The following is a 25,670-nucleotide window of genomic DNA, read 5'->3' on the forward strand; positions in this document are numbered from 1 at the left end:
AATATCACAAAGAGACATACTACTGGTTTGCAGGAATTTTAAAGAGTAAGTTCTTGACTCATTCTTGTGAAAAATGCTCCGTGAAAAATAGGACACATGGTCTGTAAACTACTAATATATTATAACGCTTACTTTTCTGACCTGAAAAATTTTATTCAAATAAAAAAGTCATTGTTGGAAAAATTTTCTTTTTGAAAAATATTTTCACAATTCAGAGAAGCTTCCATAGTAATTAAAAAGTGCGTACATATTTACTTGAGATTTTTTAATAACCCATTAAACCTAATGAAAATAAATGAAGGTGGAAGTCTAGAGACACAAGATCAGGTTGCGGTTTTGTTAGTCTTCATCTCTGTGACTTAAGCATAATTACTTAATTTTTCTGTTACTTCTGAAAGTAGAAATTTAAATGGTTGTAAAGTTTTGTAATGATTTCAGAGGGATAAGAAAATCTTAAAAAAGATATTAATACAAAAATACATAAAGGTACTATGTATATATTATCTCCTTTAATCATAAAGGCAAAATAAGAAAGTGCAGAGAAGCATCGAGGCAAAGTGCCACAGAGCACAGTGCCTAGCACATAGGAAACATTCAACATCACTGGCAGGTATTATAATTCTATCATCAATAATAACAACACAGCCAGGATGAAATTAATGTTCCCTTTTCAGTCAAGAATATAATCTTCAAGAGGTTAGGTGACATTCCTATGATAATTCTGATGGCCCAGGCCAGAATTGTGACTTTTTCTGCTGGACAACCAGGTTGTGCTTTCCCACTTATGACCACATTGCCCTCCACAGTCCTTGATAACTTAACCAAGCCATTTGTTTTGAGTAGAAAGTCATCTTTTTTATTTAAATTGTAATTCCCAAAGAATTGCTTGAAAACATCTCAAAATGATATTTTACATATCTACTACATGACTTCTGGCCTGCTTTTCCCCTAAAGTTTGGATTAAACTTGAAGAATATGGGTATACAGAACTACTCTTTTTGCCAATTTTAAAAGGAACGGAAGAGGTGATATAAACAGAGTATAAAAAAGTAAAGAGAGGAGGAGAGGTTTGTTGTGTGGATGTGTGTGTGTATATGGAGAAACAGGGACACAGACTCAGGTTTGAGGAACAGGTAAGGAAGGTCGAAGACATTCTTTCCTTCTTTTGCTGCCTCCCTTCATATTTTCAAATGCTACATACTAAAAAAGAAACACAAGCCCTAACTGACTAAAAACATTAGCCTAAGGCAACTTTAACACACATGCAGAGGGAGACTTGTAAAAGGATGTACACTTCAGCATTGTTTATAGAAGTAACTATAGCCACAGATCTTTCCCCCTATGTTTTCTTCTATTAATGTTACAATTTCAGGTCTTACACATAAATCTTTACTCCATTTTGAGTGGATTTTTTTTTTTTTTAACATGGTATAAGATGAGGGTCTAATTTCATTCCTCTGCATTTGGGTATCTAGTTTTCCCAGCACCAATTATCAAAGACTGTCTTTTCTTCGCAGAGTGTTCTTGCCATCTTTGTCAAAAATCAATTGACCGTGAAGTGTGGATTTATTTCTGGGTCCTCTATTCTGTTCCATTGGTCTATGTGTCTGTTTTTATGCCAATGTCATGCTTTTATTATTATAGTTTTGTAGTAGCTGTTAACGTTGGAAAGTTGCCCTCTGCATGTGTGTTAAAGTTGCCTTAGGCTAATGTTTTTAGTCATTTAGGGCTTGTGTTTCTTTTTTAGTATGTAGCATTTGAAAATATGAAGGGAGGCAGCAAAAGAAGGAAAGAATGTCTTCGACCTTCCTTACCTGTTCCTCAAACCTGAGTCTATGTCCTGTTACCTCCAACTTTGTGTTTTTTGATCAAGAGCCTTAGGGCATTCGGGGTCTTTTGTGGTTCTGCACAAATTTTTGGGTTGATTTTGCTATTTCTGTGAAAAAATGTCATTGGTAATTTGATAGAGATAGAATTGAATCTGAAGATCGCTTTGGGTAGTATGCAGACTTTAACAACATTAATGCTTCCAATTGATGAAGAGGGGCTATCTCTCCACTTACTTACATCTTCTTTGATGTTTTTCATCAACATTTTATAGCTTTCAGTGTGGAGATCTTTCACCTCTTTGGTTAAATGTATTCCTAAGGTTTTTGCATTTCTTCCCTTTTGTAGCTATTGTACATGGGATTATTTCCTTAATCATTTTCAGATAGGTCACTGTTAGTATACAGAAATGATATTGATTTTTGTATGTTAATATTATATTCTGCAAGTTTACTGTATTCAGTTATTGGTTTTACCAGTTTTTTGTTTGTTTGTTTTTTGTTTTGCTGGTGTCTTCTGGATTTTCAATATGTAAAATCATGTCATTTGGAAACAGAGACAGTTTAACTTCTTCCTTTCCTATTTGGATGTCCTTCATTTATTTTTCTTGTCTAATTTCTTTCAGTAGAACTTTCATTAGTGTGTTGAATAGAAGTGGTGAGAGTGAGCATTCTTATCTTGTTCCTGATCTTAGGAAAAAAACTTTTATTTTTTCACCATAGAGTATGATGTATTTATAGCCTTATCATATATGGCTTTTATTGTGTTGAGGTACATTCCTTCCATACCTAATTTGTTGAGAGTTTTTATTATAAAAGGACATTGAATTTGTTGAATGCCTTTTCTGCATCTATTGAAGTGATCATATAGCTTTTGTCCATCATACTGGTAATCAGGTGTAACACATCCGTGGATTTGCCTATGTTGAATCATCTTTGCATCCCATAGATAAATCTCACTTGATCATGCTGAATGACCTTTGTAATGTGTTTTTGAATTTGGTTTGGTAGTATTTTGTTGAGAAGTTTTTTTCTGACTCTTAAATGTGTTTCAGATAGTTAACTGTCAGTTAACTAAAATTGTAGTCGATTGTTAAAAAAAAAATCACTGGACTGTTTATTCTGCATTGGCATATTCATATGTCAAGAGCAGAACATACGTCAATACATCATAACCAAATGCACAGTTTTTAGGCAAGCAGTGACTGAGGTATCCTCATCACAAAATAAAAATGCTTTATTTTCTTTTAAAAACATTATCAGTTTTTCAATTGTCTCTGGATTTATTATAAAGTAGGAATACAAACAGATATAGAAATGTGAAATGCAGGCACTTATTTTGCTAACCTGACTTTTAATTAAATGGACAAGACACTTACTATTTACCTAAAACCCTGCGTTGCTTCCAAAGATGTCTGCCCATCCTCCTTCCATTTTCTTCAAATAGGAGTCTAAAACACCTTCAAAAAAGCTATAGAATTTGTGTTGTATATTTTGTGCTCAAATATATCATCTAAACACCCAGATTTTAACTGAATATTTAAAATTGTTGAAATTATATGAACAATAAAATTCAAAAGTATTAATTCACAATACCTGATCATTTATTACATAGGTTGTAGGTCAAATTATTATCTCCCTTCCCCACTCACTTTTTTTTTTAACTGATTAGGAAAGCAACTTGATTACAAAATTTGTGAGAAACATAATTGAGATCTGAACATATATTTTCTGGTACCAAAATTAGCTATTTTGTACTCTCCTTTAATTCTTACTGTTTATTTCAAGTTTAATAATTAAAGGATTCTATCAACTCCCACTGTCCTGCTTTTCTGAGCAGAGATTAAATGAGTTTCTCACCAATTATATTCAAGCAGGTGTTAACAGCTGGGTCTCAGCACTTTTGCCCAAGGTCTACTGATATAAGGAAATTATGACTTCCCTGAATACAATTCCTGTTAAAGGGAAATATTAAACAAGTGTCCATTGTCAGAAACAGTTTTCAGAAAAACAAGGTTTTGTTAATGAAATATTATAGGACACAGAAATATGTGATTCAAAACTCAGAAAGAAATGGCAGCAATGGGGAGGATAGCAAGGGCAAAAAAGAAAAAAAAAAAACTTATGAACTCCTGTTTCAAGAAACTTCGAATATAGTGGAAGAAATCATCTGACTTACTTTAAAAAAATCATGGATTCTTTTTAGCTTTACTCATTTTTAAAAATGCTATTTAGACTATTGTTCCAGGCACTAGGCCAGTTTTTGAAACACAGTACAGAAGCAGATGAAAGAAGTTAATCTGATGGTAGCTGGATGAGACAAAGCTTTGAAGAATCAATGCTGCATAGTATTCCCCTGTGTTCACCCTAACCTAAAAGAAATGAAGCACTTCAAGTCTAAGGTTGACCCGTCATGAAGTGGTACCTGGTGGGTAGGTGACTTCTAGACACTCCTTTTCTCCATACCTGTTTGTTGTGGCCTGAAATGCCATTATGAGAAGACAAGGCATTGAGTCCCTGATTACAGATAAGTAATAAGATACAACTGCTAAACAGAACTACTACATTCTGAATAGTTACAGAAGCATTACAACCATAACGTTAGCTGAAATACACTTACATTTAAAGTCCATAATCAGGTAATTAGTGAAGCATTTAAGTAAGTATGATCAGGTTCTTTATAGATTTTGATAATGTAGAAAAAATTAGACAGTTAGGAGAACCACGAATATTTTAAGATAGGTATAGAGTCACTAGTAAAAAAGAACAAGAAAAAAAGCAGTCAGCTTCACCAAAACACACTTAGTTGTGGCTCAAACTATATGCAACTCTGTGGACACAAGAAATGGAAAAATTGAGGTTATTTGAGCTACATACCCATATATGACTTTTTGTTGAGTATCTGCACCTTGATAAAGAAAAAATATCCATTGAGAAGAGAGGATCTTAGAATCCAAACAGATCGTAATCAAGGCTATCTAAAAAAGTTCATATGTCTCATAGATGAGGAAACTAATTTATCTTATCATCTGTAATAACTGGAGTTAAAATCAAAGTGCTTTTTCAGAATTCGTAGTTAGATAAAACTTCATGAGGCACCTGGGATGAAGCATGTACATGCATTGTTAGCAGACAAAGTAGACAATATGGCCTTGTGTATTTATCACAAGTTTGTTTCTCGGCATTTGCTCATTGGATTAGCACTCAAGATTTTAGAGTCTTATCTTTGGATCATTGACTGAGTAATCAAGGAATCTTTGTACTTCCCTAAGAATAACTCACTGTTAAGTCTAAATTCATTTATACAGGTATCTTCTCCCAAATTGTGCTTTCTCACTGTTAAACAGGCACTCAGTGGGGGAAAGAGAATCAGAATATACTAAAAAGAAGTACAATTTTCTATTTAAAAAAAAAAAAAGATGGTAATTCAAGACTCTAAGGTTTGTTACTTGATCTTCCCCCTGGCAGCTATTAACTATTCTTTTTTAAATCACTTAAATTTTTTTTTAACTTTTACATTCGGGGGTACATGTGAAGGTTTGTTACATAGGTAAATTCATGTCACAGGGTTTTATTGTACAGCTTATTTCATTACTCAGGAATTAAGCCCAATAGTTATCTTTTCAGCTCCTTTTCCTCCTTCCACCCTCCTCCCTCAAGTAGACCCCAGTATCTGTTATTTCCTTCTTTGCATTCAGGAATTCATCATTTAGCTCCCACTTGAAAGTGAGAACACATAGTATTTGGTTTTACATTCTGGCATTAGTTTGCTGAGGATAACAGCCTCCACCTCCATCTATGATTCCACAAAAGACACGAGCTTGTTCTTTTTTATGGCTGCATAGTATGGTGTGTATGTACCACATTTTCTTTGTCCAGTTAATCATTGATGGGCACTTAGGTTGATTCCATGTCATTGCTATTGTGAATAGTGCTGCAGTGAACATTTGCGAGCATGTGTCTTTGTGGTCAAATGATTTATATTCCTCTAGCTATATATCCAGTAATGGGATTGCTGGGTCAAATGGTAGTTTTACTTTTAGCTCTTTGAGGATTTCCCACACTGCTTTCCACAATGGCTGAACTAAATTACACTCCCACCAACAGTGTCTAAGTGTTCCTTTTTCTCCACAACCTTGCCAGTACCTGTTATTTTTTTACTTTTTCATAATAGCCATTCTGACCTGTGTGAGATGGTATCTCATTGTGGTTTTGATTGCATTTCTCTAATGATCAGTGATATTGGGCGTTTTTTCATATGCTTGTTGGCTGCATGTATGTTTTCTTTTGAAAAATGTCTGTTCGTATCATTTCCCCACTTTTTAATGGGGTTGTTTTTCGCTTGTAAATTTAAGTTCCTTAAAGATGCTGGATATTAGACCTTTGTCAGATGCATAGTTTGCAAAAATTTTCTCCCATTCTGTAGGCTGTCTGTTAACTCTGTTGATAGTTTCTTTTGCTGTGCAAAGGCTCTTTAGTATAGATCTCACTTGTCAATTTTTGCTTTTGTTGGGATTGCTTTTGTGTGTTTGTCATAAAATCTTTACCAATTCCTATGTCCAGGATGGTATTGCCTAGGATATCTTCTAGGGTTTTTATAGTTTGGGGTTTTACATTTAAGTCTTTAATCCATCTTGAGTTGATTTTTGTGTATGGTGTAGGGAAGGGGTCCAGCTTCAGTCTTCTGCATATGGCTAGCGAGTTATCTCAGTACCATTTATTGAATAAGGAGCCTTCTCCCCACTGCTTGTTTCTGGCAGTTTTGTCAAAGATCAGTTAGTCATAGGTGTGTGGCCTTATTTCTGGGTTCTCTATTCTGTTCCATTAGTCTATGTGCCTGTTTTTGTACCAGTACCATGCTGTTTTGGCTACTGTAGCCCTGAAGTATAGTTTGAAGTTGGGTAACATGATGCCTCCAGTTATGCTCTTTTTGCTTAGGATTGCCTTGGCTATTTGGGCTCTTTTTTTGGTTCTATGTGGATTTTAAAATAGTTTTCTTCTAGTTCTGTGAAGAAGGTCATTGGTAGTTTGATAAAAATAGCATTGAATCTGTAAATTGCTTTGGGCAGTATGGCCATTTTAACTATATTGATTTTTCCTGTCTATGACCATGGGATGATTTTCCATTTGTTTATGTTTCCTCTGATTTCTTTGAGCAGTGTTTTGTAATTCTCATTGTAGAGATGTTTCACTTCCCTGATTAGTTGTATTCCTAGGTGTTTTAGTCTTTCTGTGATAGTTGTGAATGGGATTGCCTTTCTAATTTGGCTCTAGGCTTAACTGTTGTTGGTATGTAGGACTGCTACTGACTTTTGTGCATTAATTTTGCATCCTGAAACTTTGATGAAGTTGTTTATCAGCCGAAGGAGGTTTTGGGCCAAGACTGTGGAGTATTCAAAATATAGAATCATGTTGTCTGCAAACAGGGAGTTTGACTTCCTCTCTTCCTATTTGAATGACCTTTATTTCCTTCTCTTGCCTGATTGCTCTGGCTAGGACTTCTAAACTATGTTGAATAGGAGTGGTAGAGAGAAGACATCTTTGTCTTATGCCGGTTTTCAAGGGGAATGCTTCCAACTTTTGCCCATTCAATATAATGTTGGCTGTGGGTTTGGCATAGATGGGTCTTATTATTTTGAGGTATGTTCCTTCAATACCTAGTTTATTGAGAGTTTTTATCAAGAAGGGGTGTTGAATTTTATTGAAAGCCTTTTCTGTGTCTATTGAGATACTCATGTGGTTTTTGTCTTTAGTTCTGTTTATGTGATGAATCACATTTATTGATTTACTTGTCAAAATAACCCTGTATATTTGCGGACAGAAATGGTTTCTGTCTCAAGGACTATAAAGTATTTATTAAAGGAATGTATTTCACATGTTTATAAAAGGAACATACTTTTTATCAGATATGGCTATCATCTCACAATGACTTTTGCAAAATTCCAAAGGAAAAACATATTCTTGTTCACATGACAAAAGCAATTTGAACATATGAATTCATGGCCTGACACCAACAAAAGTAGCGAATGCTTATATGTGTTGAAAGAGAGGAAAAAATATATGTTGCGGCAAAATGAATTTAAACCAAAGAACCCTTTTTTAAAATGTTAACAACACTATAAAGCCAGGGGGTGCTAGTATATGGTGAATTAATTTCATTGTTTGAATATAGCACTTTGTTGTCATGACAACCTGATTAAGTTGTAACCTGAAGACAATTATATCTGAATCAGCATATTTAGAAAGATAAACTGATAACTTCAAGGTAAAGTTTGATGCTGGGTTTAGGGCAGGTTAAAAAGCTATCCAGTCATTTCAGGTTGGGATTTAGCCTTGGTCCTTAAGGAGCAGCACTGATACTAAATAAGTAATTCAGATTGTTTATTAAAACTTCAGCAGAAACCAATGCCAAAAGTTTTATAGTTTCATAACAGAAAACACTTAATATGTCAAGAAAGGAGAGAAGAAAAGAGGAGGAAAGTAAAACATCACTAGTGAAAGGAATTACCTTTAATTTTAAATCACCTCTGTATTTGGACTGAGATATTGGTGATTACTCCAACCTTTTATTATTATTTTTCAATCAGGTAACTAATGTTTAAAAACAAACAAAAACCCTAGTTACTTCTACTTCATTTCTCTTTTCCTTTCAGAGATAGCAAACAAAACTATTTTGAAAGACTGATTCAATGTGCTAAGAAAATATAATTTTAGCATCTCTGACATGGATAGCATCCTCAAAACCACTCTCTATAATTATCAAATATTCTACTTGGAGCAGGAATGAGTTTTGCTGGAATTGGAAAACACTGGGAGAGGAACTTGGTTGTGTTTCTTCTTCCTACTTTTTACTTTAGAATCTAGCCCATTTCTAACTTCATTTTGGGATCACCCTACTCCCACAATGAAGGATGGCTTCCTGAACAAGATGGTGAAAGTCCAGTGTTAATTGCCTGTCCAGAACTTTTGGACCAAAACAATATGAATGCGTCTGCCAGATGGTTAGAAAGCAAACAAAGATACCAGGTGGGGATTCCTTTAGTGAACTATTCAGCTATCTGGTAATCCCAGCTTCTACCCATTTGTTGTGGCAGCATCTCTGGAAAGTATAGCTGGCAAATTCAGGCTTCCATGAGATAATATATACAGTTGTCCAGATGTGAGGCTTTGTTGTTTTTCATTTAAGTATCACAAAACTAGTCAATGTCTGTCACAGACTATGTTTGGGGGATTAAGGGTCATGGGCACTAATATGGTCTCCGTAGTGCGCATCCAAATTCTCTATTCTCATCTGGGCATGATGGCTCATGCCTGTAATCCCAACACTTTGGGAGGCCAAGGCAGGTGGATCACCTGGGGTCAGGGGTTCGAGACCAGCCTGAGCAACACGACGAAACCCTGTTTCTCCAAAAAATACAAAATTAGCCAGGCATGGTGTTACATGCCTGTAATCCCAGCTACTAGGGAGGCTGAAGCAGGGGAACTGCTTGAACCCGGGAGGCAGAGGTTGCAGTGAGCTGAGATCATCCCATTGTGCTCCAGCCTGGGCAACAAGAGTGAAACTCCATCTCAAAAAAAAAAAAAAAAATTCTGTTCTCATGCATTTTATGAAACATTTTCTTTTTAACGGAAAAAATACAGAAAATGCCTCATGCAATTTCACCTAACTACAATTCAGGATAAGAACTTTGATTTTAACCCCAGTTCTTCCAGATTTTTAAATAAATTAGTTGCCTTGTCCATAAGATACGTGAAGAGTTTCAACTACAGTCTGTTTAGATTCTAAGGACCTCTCTTCTCATTGTATATTTTTTTCCATATTAAACTGCAAATACGCAAAAGGTCAAGTATTATATCACTTAAAACTTATGTCTGCTTGCTTTTCTTAGGAAATAGGCACCTAGCAGAGAGCATATGGTTCTTGAGCAGGAAACATACACAAGGGAAGAAATGGGTACGGAGGGACCGGCAATGACGGGAGGGGAGTTGGAGGCATTCTAGACAAACTGATTCGGAGATGGAACACAATGAAGAGCTTCCTCTCAAATGGATAAAGATATATGTAAATGGGTAAAAAATATATTGAAGACGTTATTGTACCATACTAAACCTAGAAGTGGTAGAATCCATGTCTCCTATGCCTAATGACCAAAAGAAACCATGAGACTATTCTCAAGGTCGCATTTGAGATTTGAACTTGACTTGGCCAAAAATGAAGACACAAGGGAACAAAATGATCAATCCCTTTAACTAGTTCTAACAAATAGTCTTGTTACAATCTTTCCCTGTGGCAAGGAGAAAGACTTAAACATAGACACTCCTCTCTTCTGAGTGAGATTCTTAGATTTAATGGCAAAGAACATCTTTTCTAGGGTTCCTTCTTTCTTCGCGAGGTATTTTGTACTTTTTGGGTTTATCTCAACTTGATGTACAAACTCTTTTTCTTTGTTCATTTAGACAACTATTTACTAGTTTTGACCTACAAGTGAGGTTTATCTGTGATGGAAAGACTGACTTCCATTGAGTGGAGTTCCATGGATAATAATAATAATTTTAGAAAGGCCATACAGACATTGAATCAGAGCAAACACCTCTCTATTCAATTTTACCAAAATCATGAATTATTTTGCTTTGTTTGTCTTTGTGGAGTTTCCTGTTTTAATATGGTTTTAATAGACAACAAGGCACAAAGAATCTTGGGTAAATAATACATGTTAAAAATAGTTACTACCTAACAATGTTACTGGAACAATTAGAGTGCAGAAAACTCTTTCACATGAGAAGCCAACTAAAAACAAAGGTTGGCATGATGCTATTTCTTTGATTCTTTTTAAATTAATACAGCACATTTGCTCCAAACTCATCTCTCCCACTTAAAAGTATTTGGGTTTTTTTGTTGTTGTCTGCTTTGCAACTCTCCCTAAAATATACCATTGTGGACCTATTCTTTGTGTAATTTTACTTTTTTCTTCTATTTTTAAATAGACACCCCTAGTGCCAATGTACATTTATATGTGAGCTATATATATATACACACATATCCTTTTTTTCCCACTCAGAGAGCAAGGGAATTATTCTTAATGAAATCTTCTTTCTAGCCAGATTCCATTAGGTTGTGTTATTCAAATGCACTGTAACATAAAATTTATTTCTTCACGTGGTGTCCAGTTGCTAAGGAACACAGCCAAAAAGTTCAACTTTGCAACACAACAGAAGAGATTATGAGAGTTGCCCATAGACACATACAGAGGCTCTGAGCAAGGGGAATTACACTTTTGTTTTCAAACCTGGAAGTGCATATTATTATTAAGAAATAGCTATTTTTATCCCATGTACAATGGAACTTCCATTCTCCTTGGAAAAGCACAGTAGCTTTTCTAGACTCATGACCTCTCAAGCCATGCAGCACATTTTAAACAGAAGCCCTATCACTTCTGCCTTTAAATGCAAAACAGGTCTCCTGAAAAGCATACCATTTCTGACATGTGTTGTCATGTCCACCAAAGGAAACACTTCAACTTTGTTTTTCTTAAAGGCAAATTTCTACAGAAACATGAATTTGACAGAGCAATAAACACCATCTGAATCATTTTCAAATGTCTCACCCAAGTTTACTAGACACATGTAAAAGGTGGTGTCTATCATAAAGACCTAAAAGATGGTATGATATCAGAGCCTTTCATAAAGTCCTGAAAGAGATACTTACATTTTGCTGTCACTTTGTACCCTCCTAGAGGAGGGGTGTGGCCTTCCAATGCATCAAATCCAGCGGATACTAAGACCATATCTGGATCAAACTCTTTGGCCACAGGCTTCACGATGGTCCTGCACAGTAAAAATGCAACCGGTCACATGTGGGACTGGTGAATACCTTTAAAAATCGTTCAGTGGAAACGACCTGGCACAACAATAGGAACTTTCCAAGAATAAAGAAAAGTGGAATACAAACATTATTTGAATGGAACAAAAATGTATCATTTCTTTAATAATGAATCGCTATTATTTTAGTATCCCAATTCAGTCTTTTCTCTTTCATCTTTTTTCCTCCAAATGGAAAAACAAACAAAAAAAACCAAACTGCTTTGCAGGTACATTATAAAACCCATCATATTACACATACGTCTGTGGCTGTTTTATCGCACTGCCTATAAAAAACTGCTTCTTCCAAGGGAGTGACTAATGTTTTACAGAGGAAAGTCAAAGCTTTAGTGAAAACCCGGCTTGCTCCAGTTAGTGAGAACTTGGTGTAAATTTGAACTATAAATTTCTTTTGGGAAAAGTTTGCTTTCCCAACTTAAAAAAAAAAAAAATTTAAATATTTATCATGGTAGGGGGTGGCTCTTGCAAAGGAGAAACACGAAATTCCCTTAATAGAATCCAGACTACAATGTTAAGTGAGTCCAAAGTCAGACACACCAGGAATGTGGCAGCCTCATCCATGACAGCAACCCCTGCTGGCCCCAGTCAGACACTTCAACACTTCCCTTCTCAACTTCAGGGCTCCCAAACCTCTTTCTCATCATTGCTAGCTTTGAGAAAGAATGACTAATGGATGCAACTGGGCTTTATAAAATTTTTAACACAGGCTTGAAGACCAGTATGCCATCATAAAAATTCAAATTTCAAAAACTATTTACTGAAATGGGGAAACTGCACACTGTAATAAATTTAAAACGTAGTACAGTCACTCTTGTGTGTTTGTGAGAGATAACCAAAACAAATATTAAAATAGTTATCCTTTAATAATGACACAATTACTTTAATTTTTATGTTTGTAAGTTTTCCAGATTTTCTATAATGATTACATATTAATTTTATATTTAAAAATTTATTGCATATCATAATCAAGAAGTTGCAGTTATGCAGTAAAAATATTTAGTTGAAACTTACCTAGAAATGTAAATGATTGAAATATTTTTCCTAATAATCCACTACTGTCATAAAAATTCTACCCTTCAAGTTCATAAATACACATGTAAGTGACTTCCCCAGTAGTCCTTCCAACAACTGGTAAACCACATAAATCTGAATTGGCTCACCAGTAAAACTAAGTGAAAACCTAATTTTATTTACTATACACAATTGTATTAAGGTTTTTCTTCAATAAAATTAAAAATTTCTAATACAGCTACATTATTAAGAGATATACTAGGTTCTTCCCCATCCCAGTAATTGCAAATCTTATATTATGGTTGTCATTAAAGGTGTCACATATAATAAATTCACTATTTTTCATGAGTGAAATAGTCATGTGGTATATGTTGGGATATTAGAGATTGGAATAAGTTTTTTCAAAGAATTAAGAGTGCTCTATCAAGATACTGTATTTAATTTTATTAATCCTACGTACTCCCTTAGAGAATGGATGCTGCTACAAAATTCAGTAAGTAGATGATTGAACCAGATTGTCCATGCAATCAAAAGCATCATAGTAATTAATTTTCCATCTCTTTTCCCTCTATTGGAAGGTCATTCTTCCCTCATTTCCCCCCCAGTATTTACCCATCTTTTAAGGCACAACTCACATACTATCTTCTCAATAGAGTCTTCTCTCCACCATGGATATTAAATATAGGTGCATATTTTCAAAGTACAAGAAGACAGGAGAGGAGACAAGATTGCCCATATAATTTTAGAACATTGAAAGCATAGAGATGATCTACAGAGTATAAGCGCCTACAGAGAAGACACAAAAAGCAAGCTAATTTTTCTCTCTCTTCTTGGAAAAACTAACTCAAAAAGCAGAAAATGCCAACAGTCAGCTTATTTTTCCAATCTTCCTATAGTTAATCAGTGGTCAAAAAGCCCCATTCACATTTACAGTACTCTTTTCTTAAATACGATGGATGCAAATACTTTGTTAATACAGACTTACAGGGAAACTATAGCTCTCTATGCCACATATCTCTGAATATATGGAATCTACTGGTTTCTATCTGAAGCAAATTGCACATTTGCTATGTAGGTCACTTCTGAATTCACAATCACAATGTGTTTTCTAGTTTCCTGTGGGTTTTCAAATTCCTTCATCTTATAGGCCTAATCCTATATATCTGAACTCATTCCAAAAAGTAAGAAAAAGATAGAAAATTTAGAAAACGGATACATCACCTGATAGAATCCTTTCACTTAAAAATATACTCGCCTAGAATTATGTCTGGGTGGAAGCTGTTTTTTGAATCAATTAGTGAAGCATGATAGGAACAGAGGCATTATGCTGCAATGCATGCTGTGTGTTTTCGATTAAATTGAAGAACTACATAGCAATAGATGGTTATGGATGGTGATACTGGTAAGGTTCATTCATTCATTTCAACAAGTATATGTTGAGTGTCTACTATGTTGCAAACACCGTCTTGGTCTAAAGATGTGCTCAATTTTGAACTGAATATTATGTACTTTCCTATTGTCAGCATTGAATTCTTACTCTCTTCTCAGATAAACGAATGAAACTGAGACTCCATAGATCTCTTTATTTTGGCAATGACTTTACAAATGTCCATGGAAGTGTTCACTGTTCTATTTATGCCAGTCTAGATTAATTTGTACTCAAAAAGATCTATCGTGTCTGAAAGACTGAATAATGTATTTGAGGGTAAAAAGTAGGAAAAACAATGTAATTTTTATTAAAACAAGTCTTCGAAGGCACTAATTTAAAATTTTTTCTGAAGAATTGGGATTTCTGATTAAAGTTAGCAAACAAAGCATACATGTTTTCCTCTCATCTTTTCCAATATCCCACTGAAAAGAAAGTATAGGAAGATACATATGAACTCATGGTTCTTAACAGATGAATAATTTAGATGACTGTATCCATGGGGTAGTATATATTTCCTAAAAGCAATGGCACCCCAGTGGCAAGGAGCAGAGTTAATACCCAGATCTTCCTTTCTCATATCAATCTCCAGTAAAAGGACCCAGAGATCCTTGGAGAAGTGGTTGATTCCAGCACTGCATCAGGGAAAATACTACATGACTCTGGAATATCTTGTGGTGACAGAAATCAACAAAATGCTTAAAAAGAGACATGGACATGTCAGTAGGACATGTGAACCAATAGGAAAGCACTTCCAATGGCCAAAACTGAAACAATTTGAGGAGCAAAATAAATAATGATAGTATTGGATTATAATCCAAACAATTAAACACCAAGTCCATAGTGAATACATAATAATTGAATAGAAAGGAGAGCAAATAGCTCTCTTACAGAAATATATCATCTAATAAATGTAGAAGAATTGAGGAAAATATATAATTACCATTGGAACAAGACAGAAATAATTCATGCAGGCAGGATTCAAGGATGGATACCAAAATTAGTGGAGTCAGGCATTGTGGCTCACGGCTGTAATCCCAGCACTTTCAGAAGCCAAGGCAGGAGAATTGCTTGAGCTTAGGGGTTCCACCCTGGGTAACACACAGAGACCCCATCTCTCCAAAAAAGACTAGCCATGCATGGTAGTGTGTGCCTGTGGTTCCAATGACTCAGCAGACTGAGACAGGAGGATTGTTTGAGCCCAGAAGTTTGAGGCTACAATGCATTATGATTGCACTCCAGCCTAGGTGACAGAGCAAGACCCTGTCTCAAAAAATAGTAATAACAATAATAATGATAATAAATAAGATTAGTGGACAAAAGTTAGTGGACAATCATTATATTTGCATAATCCCAAAGTATCTTCTGTGAGGTACTAAAAAGGAAAATAATAGAAACTTTGAAATGAAGAAAACACAGACACTACCTGAATAAAGTTAACATCTCCTATGATTGGACATACCGGCATCAATACTCCCTGATATGATGCATTAAAGGCAAAGCAGTCCTATGGCATTTTTGCTAAAAACATATAACTTCAAATCTCATAATGAGGAAATATTAAACAAATTTAAATTGAGAAATATTTGACAAAATAAGCGACCAGTATTCCTCAAAAGTCATGGCCGTAAAAAACAAGAGAAGATTAAGGACTTGTTACAGATTGGAGGAGATTGAGGAAGCATGGTGTCTAAGGGCAATGCAGTACCCTGGATTGGATTCTGGGACAGAAACAGGACATCAGTGGAAAATTTGCAGTCCCATATAAAATCTGTAGTTTAGATACGAGCATTGTACACATATTGCTTTCTTAATTTTGATAACTATACTATGATTATGTAAGTTTTTAATATTAGGGTACACTAGGTGTTGGTGTACAGGAACTCTGCCCTATTTTGACAGCTTTTGCTGTAATTTCAACATTATTTCAAAATAAAATGCTAACAAGTATCAAAATATCAAAATAAATAAAATTATAGCAATTAAAGACGGTAGGACAATTGTCACCAAACAGATTCTTAACAAATTTCCAGAATAAGGAAATTGACTGGACGCGCACTGGAAAAAAAAATAAAACAAAAAAAATAAAGCTGCATATGCACTCATGGGACCACAGAAGAGATGAGAGAAACTCCATCCAATTGAGCCCGTGTCAGGAAAACTCTCTAAACCCGTGTTTTTTCTCTGCTGTCACACTACCACAATAATCATCAATACAGAAGACTTCTGTGATCAAAGGTGGGTGCTTTTCTCCACATGCCAAGTAGTGGACATCTGCTGGGTGTTCTCCAATTCAATTTCAGCTATCTACCTGGAGATAGATAGTGCAGATCCCACAAGTTGAGGACTCAGTCTCTTTAATAGTCTGTTCTTGCACTGCTATGAAGAAATACCTGAGACTGGGTAATTTATAAAGAAAACAGGTTTAATTGGCTCACAGTTCTGCAGACTGTACAGGAAGCATGACGCTGGCATCTGTTTGGCTTCTGGGAGGCCTCAGGAAACTTACAAACATGGCAGAGTAGGAGGAAGAGAGAGAGGAAGGAGGTGCTACTTTTAAACAACAAAATCTCATGAGAACTCTATCATGAGAACAGCACTAGGTGAGTGGTGCTAAACCATAAGAAACCACTCCTATGATCCAATCACCTCCCACCAAGTCCCACCTCCAGCATTTAGGATTACATTTTTTTGAGATTTGGTGGGACACAGATCCAGACCAAGACTACTCTCCCAAGCCGCCTCCCCACCCCTGGCCTGCAACACACATACACACCAATTGTGAGTCCAGGAACTTCCCTTCATTCTGGGGTTCCCGTAATCCCCTCTTTGGGTTGGATTAATTTGCTAGAGCTGTTTCACAGAACTCAGGGAAGCACTTACTGACATTAACTTTATTATAAAGGACATTCAAAGGCTGCAGATGAAGAGATGCATAAGAGAAGGTATGGAGGAAGGCATGTGGAGTCTCCATGCCCTCCCTGGGAATGCCACCTTTCAGGAACCTCTACATTTCCAGCTATCTGGAAGCTCCCCAAACCAGTCCTCTTGAGTTTTTATGAAAGCTTCAGGACACTCAGCATTCCATCATTCCAGAGAGAGTCTTAAGACCTACAATAAGAAGGGTGGGAAGAGTAGAGTCCTGCCTTGGGACAGGTGAAAGGAGAGCAGGAGTAGATCAGAGGCCCGCCTCTGAGGCCTAACACACCCAACATTATATTACTTTTAATGGCAAAAACCACAATTACTTTTGCACCAGCCTACTAAGAAAAAAAACCGTAGCAAGAACTATGGGAGTTATGAGCCAGGAACCATGGACAAAAACTAATGTATGTCCTAATACCACATGCCCCACTGAGGAAATGGGTATGGTGATGGAAAAGAGGCAGGACTTAAAACAAGAAATTAAAAAATTGTCAGTCAGTTAAGAACATCAGACTACATCCCAACACCTTAATTACCTTTCCTCGATGGCAGCAACCAAGCAACACAGTCAGATTGCCTCTTTCTTAAAGAAAAGTATATATGTGTGTGAACAAAGCTAAGACTTCTAATGTAGATACTGGGACTCTAACATGTAGTCCTCCTTATTTTGTCATTTATAGGGATCCAGAGACCAAGAGCTGCTGTCTTCTAGGATGCTAACACTAAAGTGGGGTTTGACAGTCCACACACACTCAATTGACCCATTTATACAACCACAGGGAAAACTGGTACCAGCTACTACTTTCTTAAATATGAGTGGAAAATCAGGGATTACCTGGCATATAAGAAGACCATGTATGAAAGAAAAAAAAAGATTAAAACAAACATGTATATAGAAGACTCTAAATGAAACAGAGAAAGTTCAAACAACAAAAATAATAATTTCAAAGAAATGCTGGAAAATATTTTAGCCTTAAAACAAAGACATGCTGTTATGAAAAAGAACAATCAAAGAACAAGGGAAGTACTTAAAGATAAAAACTAAAATTGTATAACTTAAAAAATTAGTAGAAGATCTGAAGAAATAAAATTGAAGAAATCTTCCAGAAGAGGAAGAAAATAGGTAAAGTATAAAATAGATGGGAAAATATAAGACACAGAGGGTCTTGCAGAAGTCCTATATTTAAATAATAGGAGTCGCTGAGAGAGCCAAGAAAAGAGAGGAGAGGAAATGATCAACTTACAACAGGAGATAATTTTTCGGAACTAAAAACACTCAAGTCTATGAATTTGATTAGTCTAACCAGTGTGAAGCTCTACGTATTTTTTTTTAAATACACACTTGTCAGATCCTAAGAGATCCTTAAAAAGAAAAAAATGTGTCCTCAAAGAATCAGAAAATGATATTGACAGCAAAGTCCTAATCAGTAGTACTGAATGTTTTTACATTCTGAGGGAAAATTATTTTTAAACTTTAATGCTGCTTGCAGCCATCACATACTAGTATTTAAGTATGTGACTTAAATAAAAATACTTTAAAATATATTAGGGTTCAGAAATTTATTTTTCAATGCACCCTTTCCAAATAACTTACTTGACAATGTACTTTTGAAAAGCAAGGAAGTGTATGAAAGAAAGAATGAGGCGTGGGACCAAGTAGTGGATATGCCATCATAGGAGAATGAAGAAGATTCACTGGTGATTTGCACCTACATTGCTTTGCTAGAAAACACATGCTTGAAGCAATAATAATGGCATATATACTTTTTTGTCCTCACTTACCAATGGTTATTCTGTCATGCTCTTCTTGAAGAACAACCCTCTTCCTTCTTCCCTGCTTGTCTCCACCCCTGGTGAAACCCATGCTAGTGAGAATAAACCAACCTTATAAAAATAAAAGGAGACAGAAAGAGTACTACCACTAATAGAGATATCGATCATGTGACTAGAAGCTAAACACAGTAAGCAGAAAAGAATTCTTCTTTAAATTTCTTTCCATGAGATTTGGAACAATTGATTCTGGTTCTGAACTTCCTCAGAATCAGATTTCTGGAACTGTTTCATCTCTAGTCAATGGCCAAACAATTGGTTGCACTGACATTGAGTCAAGTGTTGTCCTTAAGTTGAACCACACTAGTAATTTCCCATGACTCACCCCAGCATGTGCTGAGTGAACGGTTTAAGACGCTACCCACTCATTTGACGTGCTCGGTTGCAAGAAGGGAGCTCCCATAGGACCAGAATTCTGGCTTGGTTCCACAGCCTGCAACTCAAAATTATAAAGCAAATTTCACAACATCTTAACCTATAAAGTTACTCAACAATATTTTTATATTCATTTAGAAGTAATTTATTGAGTCCCTGCCATATGGGAAGCACTGGGATGGTGCTGGGATTCAAAGATGCAAATATGTTGTAACTCTGCCCTCAAAAAGATCGTAGGTTAGAAGGAAAGGCAGGTGGAAAACAAACCCAGGCACACACAATGTGCTGAGGGACAGAGAAGAGCGGACAACCAACAAGGAAGAAACAATGTGAACGAAGTCCACCCGAGAGGATGTGTGAAGTGAATTAGGACATCAGTTATAGGCCAGGGTTCACAGCAAAGTCCCTGGTCTCTTGCCTTTATGGAGTTTACATTCTAACAGGGGAGAAAGACACTATATAAATAAACAAGTAAGCATGTAATAAGAACTAAGGTGAAAAACAGATTGTACAGAAAGTCACAGGGGTGGTGCACGTTGAGACAGGGGTACCCAGAGAAGGCCATTCTGAGGTGGACATAGCCCTGAAGTACGAGGGTCTTCCATGTATTCAGGGCATCAAAAGAATGTCACTGTGGCTCACACAAAGTGAATGAAAGGAAAGATGGTTGGAAATGGGATCAGAAAGGTGGCATAAAGCCAGTTCATGTAGCATCTCATAGGCCATTGTGAGGACATTGGATTTCATTCTGAACAAGAGTGGAAACTCAAAAGTTTTGAGTAGGCAGTTATATGATCTTATATGTCACCTCTGAGACAGCAGATTCTGATCCCCTGTATAATTTATAATAACATATTATAATCATGCAAATGTAAATTATAGGTGAACATCCAAACCTACCTTTTTTCTTTATAGTCTAATTGTATGTCATTGCATGAAAGCATCAGATTATAAAATTATACCTTTTCAAATGGTACAAGAACTTTTTTATCTTTTAGGTTTTTCGGGCAAAAACAAAAATGCACATTATAGACTGCACAGTTTTTCATGCATTTCACCTATGTTTGTGCATGAAGTACAAGGAAAAGATGCTCCCAAGCAAAGTGGTGAAGGCAGCATATCAAAGAACTGTTTCTACACAGATTCCAGGCAGCAGTTGTGGCTGCTGGTGCTGCAGATCAGCCCCCAGTGCCTCACACACCACAGGCCCAGTAGGATCCTTGTGGGGGGCACTAAATGAAGGTTTACTATGGGCATTTGTGGGAAAGCGTCAGTGCTAGGAGCTCTAAGCACACCAGGTATAACCGATGTTCTCCTCTAGCTCCACCAGCCCAGACCTGAATAAGTCCTGCTCTTCTTCCTTAACCTTCACCCTCCAACTCTTTACACCCCAACACACACACATTGCCCCCTTCTCTCTTTTACCACCCCCTATTTTTATTGCCTCAATTTTTCATCTTTGGCAGCTCCCTGTCTCTTTCTCAAACCCATAGCCAGTCTTCCAAGGAATCCTATTGTCTACACTTTCAAAATATATCCAGAAACTTACCATGTTCCTACACCTCTACTCATCCTGGCCTGTGCCAGCTTTACTGCTCACCTGGATCACAGCCGTGGCCTCCTCGGAGGGGCCCGTCCTACCCCTTTACCCCTGTACTCTGTTCTCAAAATGGAAACCGGCAAGCTTAACATGTTTAATCAGATCCTCATCATTTCTCTTCTAGTGAAAGCAAATTTTGTTGTTGTTGTTTTGTTTGTTTTAATGACCCATGAGTCTCTGGTCAGTGAAGCTTGGCCAGAACTCTATTCACAAATATGCCTGATACACTCTGGTCAAAGGCATTTTTTTTAAACAACTAAAATTTTTATTGTGGTAAAATGTACATTAAATAAAATGTACTACTTTAACCATTTTAAATATTTAACCATTTAAGTTCGGCAGCATTAAGTATATTCTCACTGTTGTGCAGCTATCACCACCATCGAACTCCAGAACTTTTTCATCTTTCCAAACTGAGCAACTCTGTAACCATCAAACAGTAACTCAATAACTTCCCATTTCCACTTCCTCGAAGGCCCTGGCAACCACCATTCCAATTTCTGTCTCTATAAGTAGAGCATTTGGGGGGGCTCAAGGGTGATAAAGTATTTGTTTACTCTCAATCCTCTTAGTTTTTTTTCTTTCCTTTTTTAAAAAAATTGTGGTAAGAATCCTCAACATGAGATCCACCCTCTCAAACAGCTTTCAAGAGTATAATACAATATTACCTGTAGGTACAATGGTAAACAACAGATCTCTAGAACTTAATCATCCTACATAACTGAAACTTTATATCCTTTGAGCAACTCCTCATTTTCCCCTGGTCCCAGCCCCTGGCAACCAATGCACTCTCTGCTTCTATGAGTTTGACTATTTTAGATACCTCATATAAGTGAAATCATGCAGTATTTGTCCTGACTCTGCCTTATTTCACTCAGCATACTGTCCTCCGGGTTCATCCATGTTGTTACCTACGGCAGGGTCCCCTCATTTGTAAAGCTGAATAATATTCTATGGTATCTAAATACCACATTTTCTTTATCCATTCATCCATCCAGAGACACTTATGTTGTTTAATATGAAGAAATTGGGACACTCGTACACTGTTGGTGAGAATGTAAAATGTTGCAGTTACTATGTAAAACAGTGCAAGCTTCCTTAAAAAATATGTAATATAAATGCTATATGATCCAGCAATCCCACTTCTGGATGTGTATCCAAAAGAATTGAAATCCAGAATCTCAATGAGATATTTGTGCTGCCATGCTCATTGTAGCAGTACTCACAGTGGCCACGGAGATTTCACACTGGCTGTTCCCTTCACCTGAATGATCTTCCCCAGAGGACTAACTCCCTTGCCTCATTCAAACCTTTACTCGTCCATTATCTTCTCAGTAAGACCTTCTCCTGACAACCCTTCCCACGCCTACCCCTCCTCTGTCATTCCTAACTCTTCTCTTCTGTTTTTTTTTTCCACCATAACACTTATCTTCCAAAGTCACACATGATTTACTTACATATTTTGTCCAACGTTTATTTTTTCATTGCTTCTTCCCACTAAACGCAAGTTCTCTAGGGAAGAAATATTTCTTTTTTTGTTCACAGATATATTTTGGGGACCTAAAAGAGTGTCCAAACAGGGATGCCCAATCTTTTGGCTTCCCTGGGCCACATTAGAAGATGAAGAATTGCCTTGGGCCACACATAAAATACACTAACACTAACAATAGCTGATGAACTAAAAAATAAAATCCCCCCCAAAATCATAATGTTTTAAGAAAGTTTACGAATTTGTGTTGGGCCACATTCAAAGCCATCCTAGGCCATGTTCAAAGCTGTCCTGGGCCCCATGAGGGCCATGGGCTGTGGGCTGGACAAGTTAAAGTCTAGCACATGGTGGATACTCAATAAATAGTTGTTGAATGTTATACCCAGTGATGCCCTCTCTGGTTTTTCGTGTTGGCAGGTCAGATTTTCTTGGTGCCTCACTCTTCCCCAGCCTCTGCACATTTCACAAATGTATGTAAAATCCCTCTTTCAGTGAAAGGCCATTCACATTTCTACTGTGGCTTCATTGTCTATGAGCCTTTGCTTTAAATGCAAACATCAGAAAATCGTCCTTTCCTCTCTTGTCCAGCTGGTTCCAAATCTCTCCAGACACGAAAGCAGAATGGGAATGATAATTACAAGAATATGTAAATGCTCATTTAATTCATTTTTAATCTAGAAATTATACTACTGTAATGAGGAGAAAAGGAAAAAATTGGGCTAAAAAACTTTCACACCTTCAGAAAATGTGACATATATATGATATGCCTTCTATTTTTTTACATATTTTGTTTATTGCATTCTCCTGAATCTACATAGCTTTTCTCTTTCTGGCTCCATAATTCTTCTCAAAATGAATTTCCTCTCATCTTATCCTATTTTTATTCATTGATTTAGATATGCTTCTAAGCTAGTTTTTTTCGTATTTTTATAAATTAATTATCCAAATGGGAACTCTGTCAGTATAAAGGAAAACATTGTTCTCTAACCATCTTGCTTTGATGAGCATTGGAACACTGTATGAACCAGATGGAGAGTGGGGAAAGGTGAGGTTTCTCCAAAAGTCTTCAAAAAGGGGGTTAAATTCTGCAATGATTTCTACTGGTGCGCCATCTCAAAATTGAATTATCTGGTTTTGGTGTACAATTGTAAGGGGTTAGGAAAAAATCACTTGATTCCAACTCAAAATATTCAATTTCTGTTCTTGGCACTTCCTCCACTTGGGTAACCTTAGTAAATTGTCTTAGTTTCAACTATTAAATGGGACTGGGGGGATTCATTGAGATTAACTCTAAAGTCATATGGAGTTCTATTATTCTATGATCTTTTTATGTTCCAGATCTAATACACCAAAGGGACACATTTTCCCCCCTTCATATTCTCTTTCTGTTGCATTTGATAAGAAAAGTTTTTGCCTGAAGCTCAGCATCCTTGCGGATCAAAATCTTTGCCTAGATACCTACTTATTTGCCCCTGCCCTTTCAGATCGATTCTGAAGTGTGTCTTTCCTTTGATGATGCTAGACTCTAGAGTGGAGAGCAAACTATTTCACTGCAAGAACAAAGTTTGTCTGAGCTATATTTTGGGGGCAGAATTATCACTTCTAAAGAGATTGGAGCTCTATATGTGACATGTGAGTCCATATCATTTCACTACATCAAAACAGTAATCCTAATTATAGTACTGTGTGTTTTTAAATGAATCATTAACGAGAATAAGGAACCTACATACAAATAGCACAAATATATCATAATATAACACAATATATTATAACTAGGAATATGTATGTGTGTGTGCACTCATATATATTCTTAGTCCAGAAAATATATTCTTTTAATTAGAGTTTCAAATATGACATTTAGTAAGTTTATATTGCTTTCATTCTTAAGAAGCCAATGCTAATTTTAAATGCTATGTTTTTTAAAAATAATGAATACTTGAAGGCAATGAGGGACTTTCCTTGCCCAAGATGTGTCATGTAGCCAGTAACATTTCTGACTAATTCTGAGATATTGCCCAATGTGTCTCTGAGCTAAGAGTTGAGAGAAATTTTTCTCAACAGTATCTCTTCCTGACTTGGGGACTTTGTCTGTGAGAATAGTATTAGTATATTTATATTATTATATTTGGAACACCTCTGAATATAGAAGGAAGCCGCCTCCCTAAGCAAAATCCTATACTCAAGCACAGCAAGCTGGGCAAAATTGTAAGATTGCTAGTCTATCAAAACAGATACACCGATTCTTATCTAATTACCATATATAAAACAATGACAATAGAATTAACAGATTTTGCTTTGTTAAACTCTGTACTGAAATCTAGTCTGGAAAAACCAACAACAAAATGTTGAAACATGCTTAGTGTGGAGTTGCTAGAAGTCATTAAGAGTTAATATTAAAATTGTATTGAAGTAAACACTCTTTTGCTGAGAAATGTAGAATGTAATGTATATATGTCCCTTCCCAGTCATTACTGTATTAAAGCATAGAAATATCACAAATTTTAATATGCCAAAAATGTGTCTTTAAGTTTGCAACAGTGGTTCTCAAGAAATATTTTATTATGATTTCAAATGTGAGTCCAGTAACATAAAGGGGCTGTTATGTATTTGGTTTCATAAACATTACTAAATCAGTCTTTCCCTATTTGTAAGGACTACAGCTGGAAAGGAACAATAGTCCAGACTTTGCTCTGCTACTATCCAGTTAACTAAAGACCACATCCTAGAGAACCAAGGCTGAGCTACAGGGGTGTGGGGAGCGGGCAAGGGTCTTTGCCAGCATTATGCGTTAGAACTATTGATTCTTTCTGAACCTCTTCAAAATTGCCCATGACTGCTCAATAAAATACACCTTCCTTATAGTTCCGGTGGGTGCCGACAATGTCAGCTCCACAGCAGACTTTTAGTTTTATCTTATGCCTACCTTATTACTCCTTCCTCTTTCCTTCCTTCCTTTCTTCCATCTTCCTTTTTTTTCTTTCCTTTACTTCCTTCTAATTTTATCCTCTTTTAGCCCAATTTATTCTTAAAGGACATGAAAAGGGTTTAAGATATTGAGAAAAACTTTACACAATTCAGAGCAAAGTATTTACTCTGTTTCTTTATATTAAGACCAACTGGATAACCAAGGAAGAAAGTATATTTAAAGAAGAACATAATCCTCATGGTTTGGGCAAGAGAGGCAGAACAAGCCCCTGCAACATGTATCTTTCCAAATCTTTGTTTATTTTCATTTCTATAGCAACCTGGTGGTTGTAAAACATTGCCATAATGAATAGAAAATAGAACACAAATGACAGTAAAATGTTC

At 36.2% G+C, this 25,670-nt stretch overlaps 1 protein-coding gene across 1 annotated transcript in view; it reads right to left on the reverse strand.

The window, feature by feature from the left end:
- HDAC9 (histone deacetylase 9) overlaps positions 1–25,670 on the reverse strand; it is a 910,581-nt gene that overhangs the window by 108,349 nt on the left and 776,562 nt on the right. The window contains exon 22 of the mRNA XM_073009077.1: positions 11,533–11,651. Coding sequence (XP_072865178.1) covers positions 11,533–11,651 — 119 coding nt within the window. The remainder of the gene's footprint in view (positions 1–11,532; positions 11,652–25,670) is intronic.

The sequence above is a fragment of the Chlorocebus sabaeus genome, chromosome 21 (assembly GCF_047675955.1).
Source record: "Chlorocebus sabaeus isolate Y175 chromosome 21, mChlSab1.0.hap1, whole genome shotgun sequence".
NCBI classification, from domain to species: domain Eukaryota; kingdom Metazoa; phylum Chordata; class Mammalia; order Primates; family Cercopithecidae; genus Chlorocebus; species Chlorocebus sabaeus.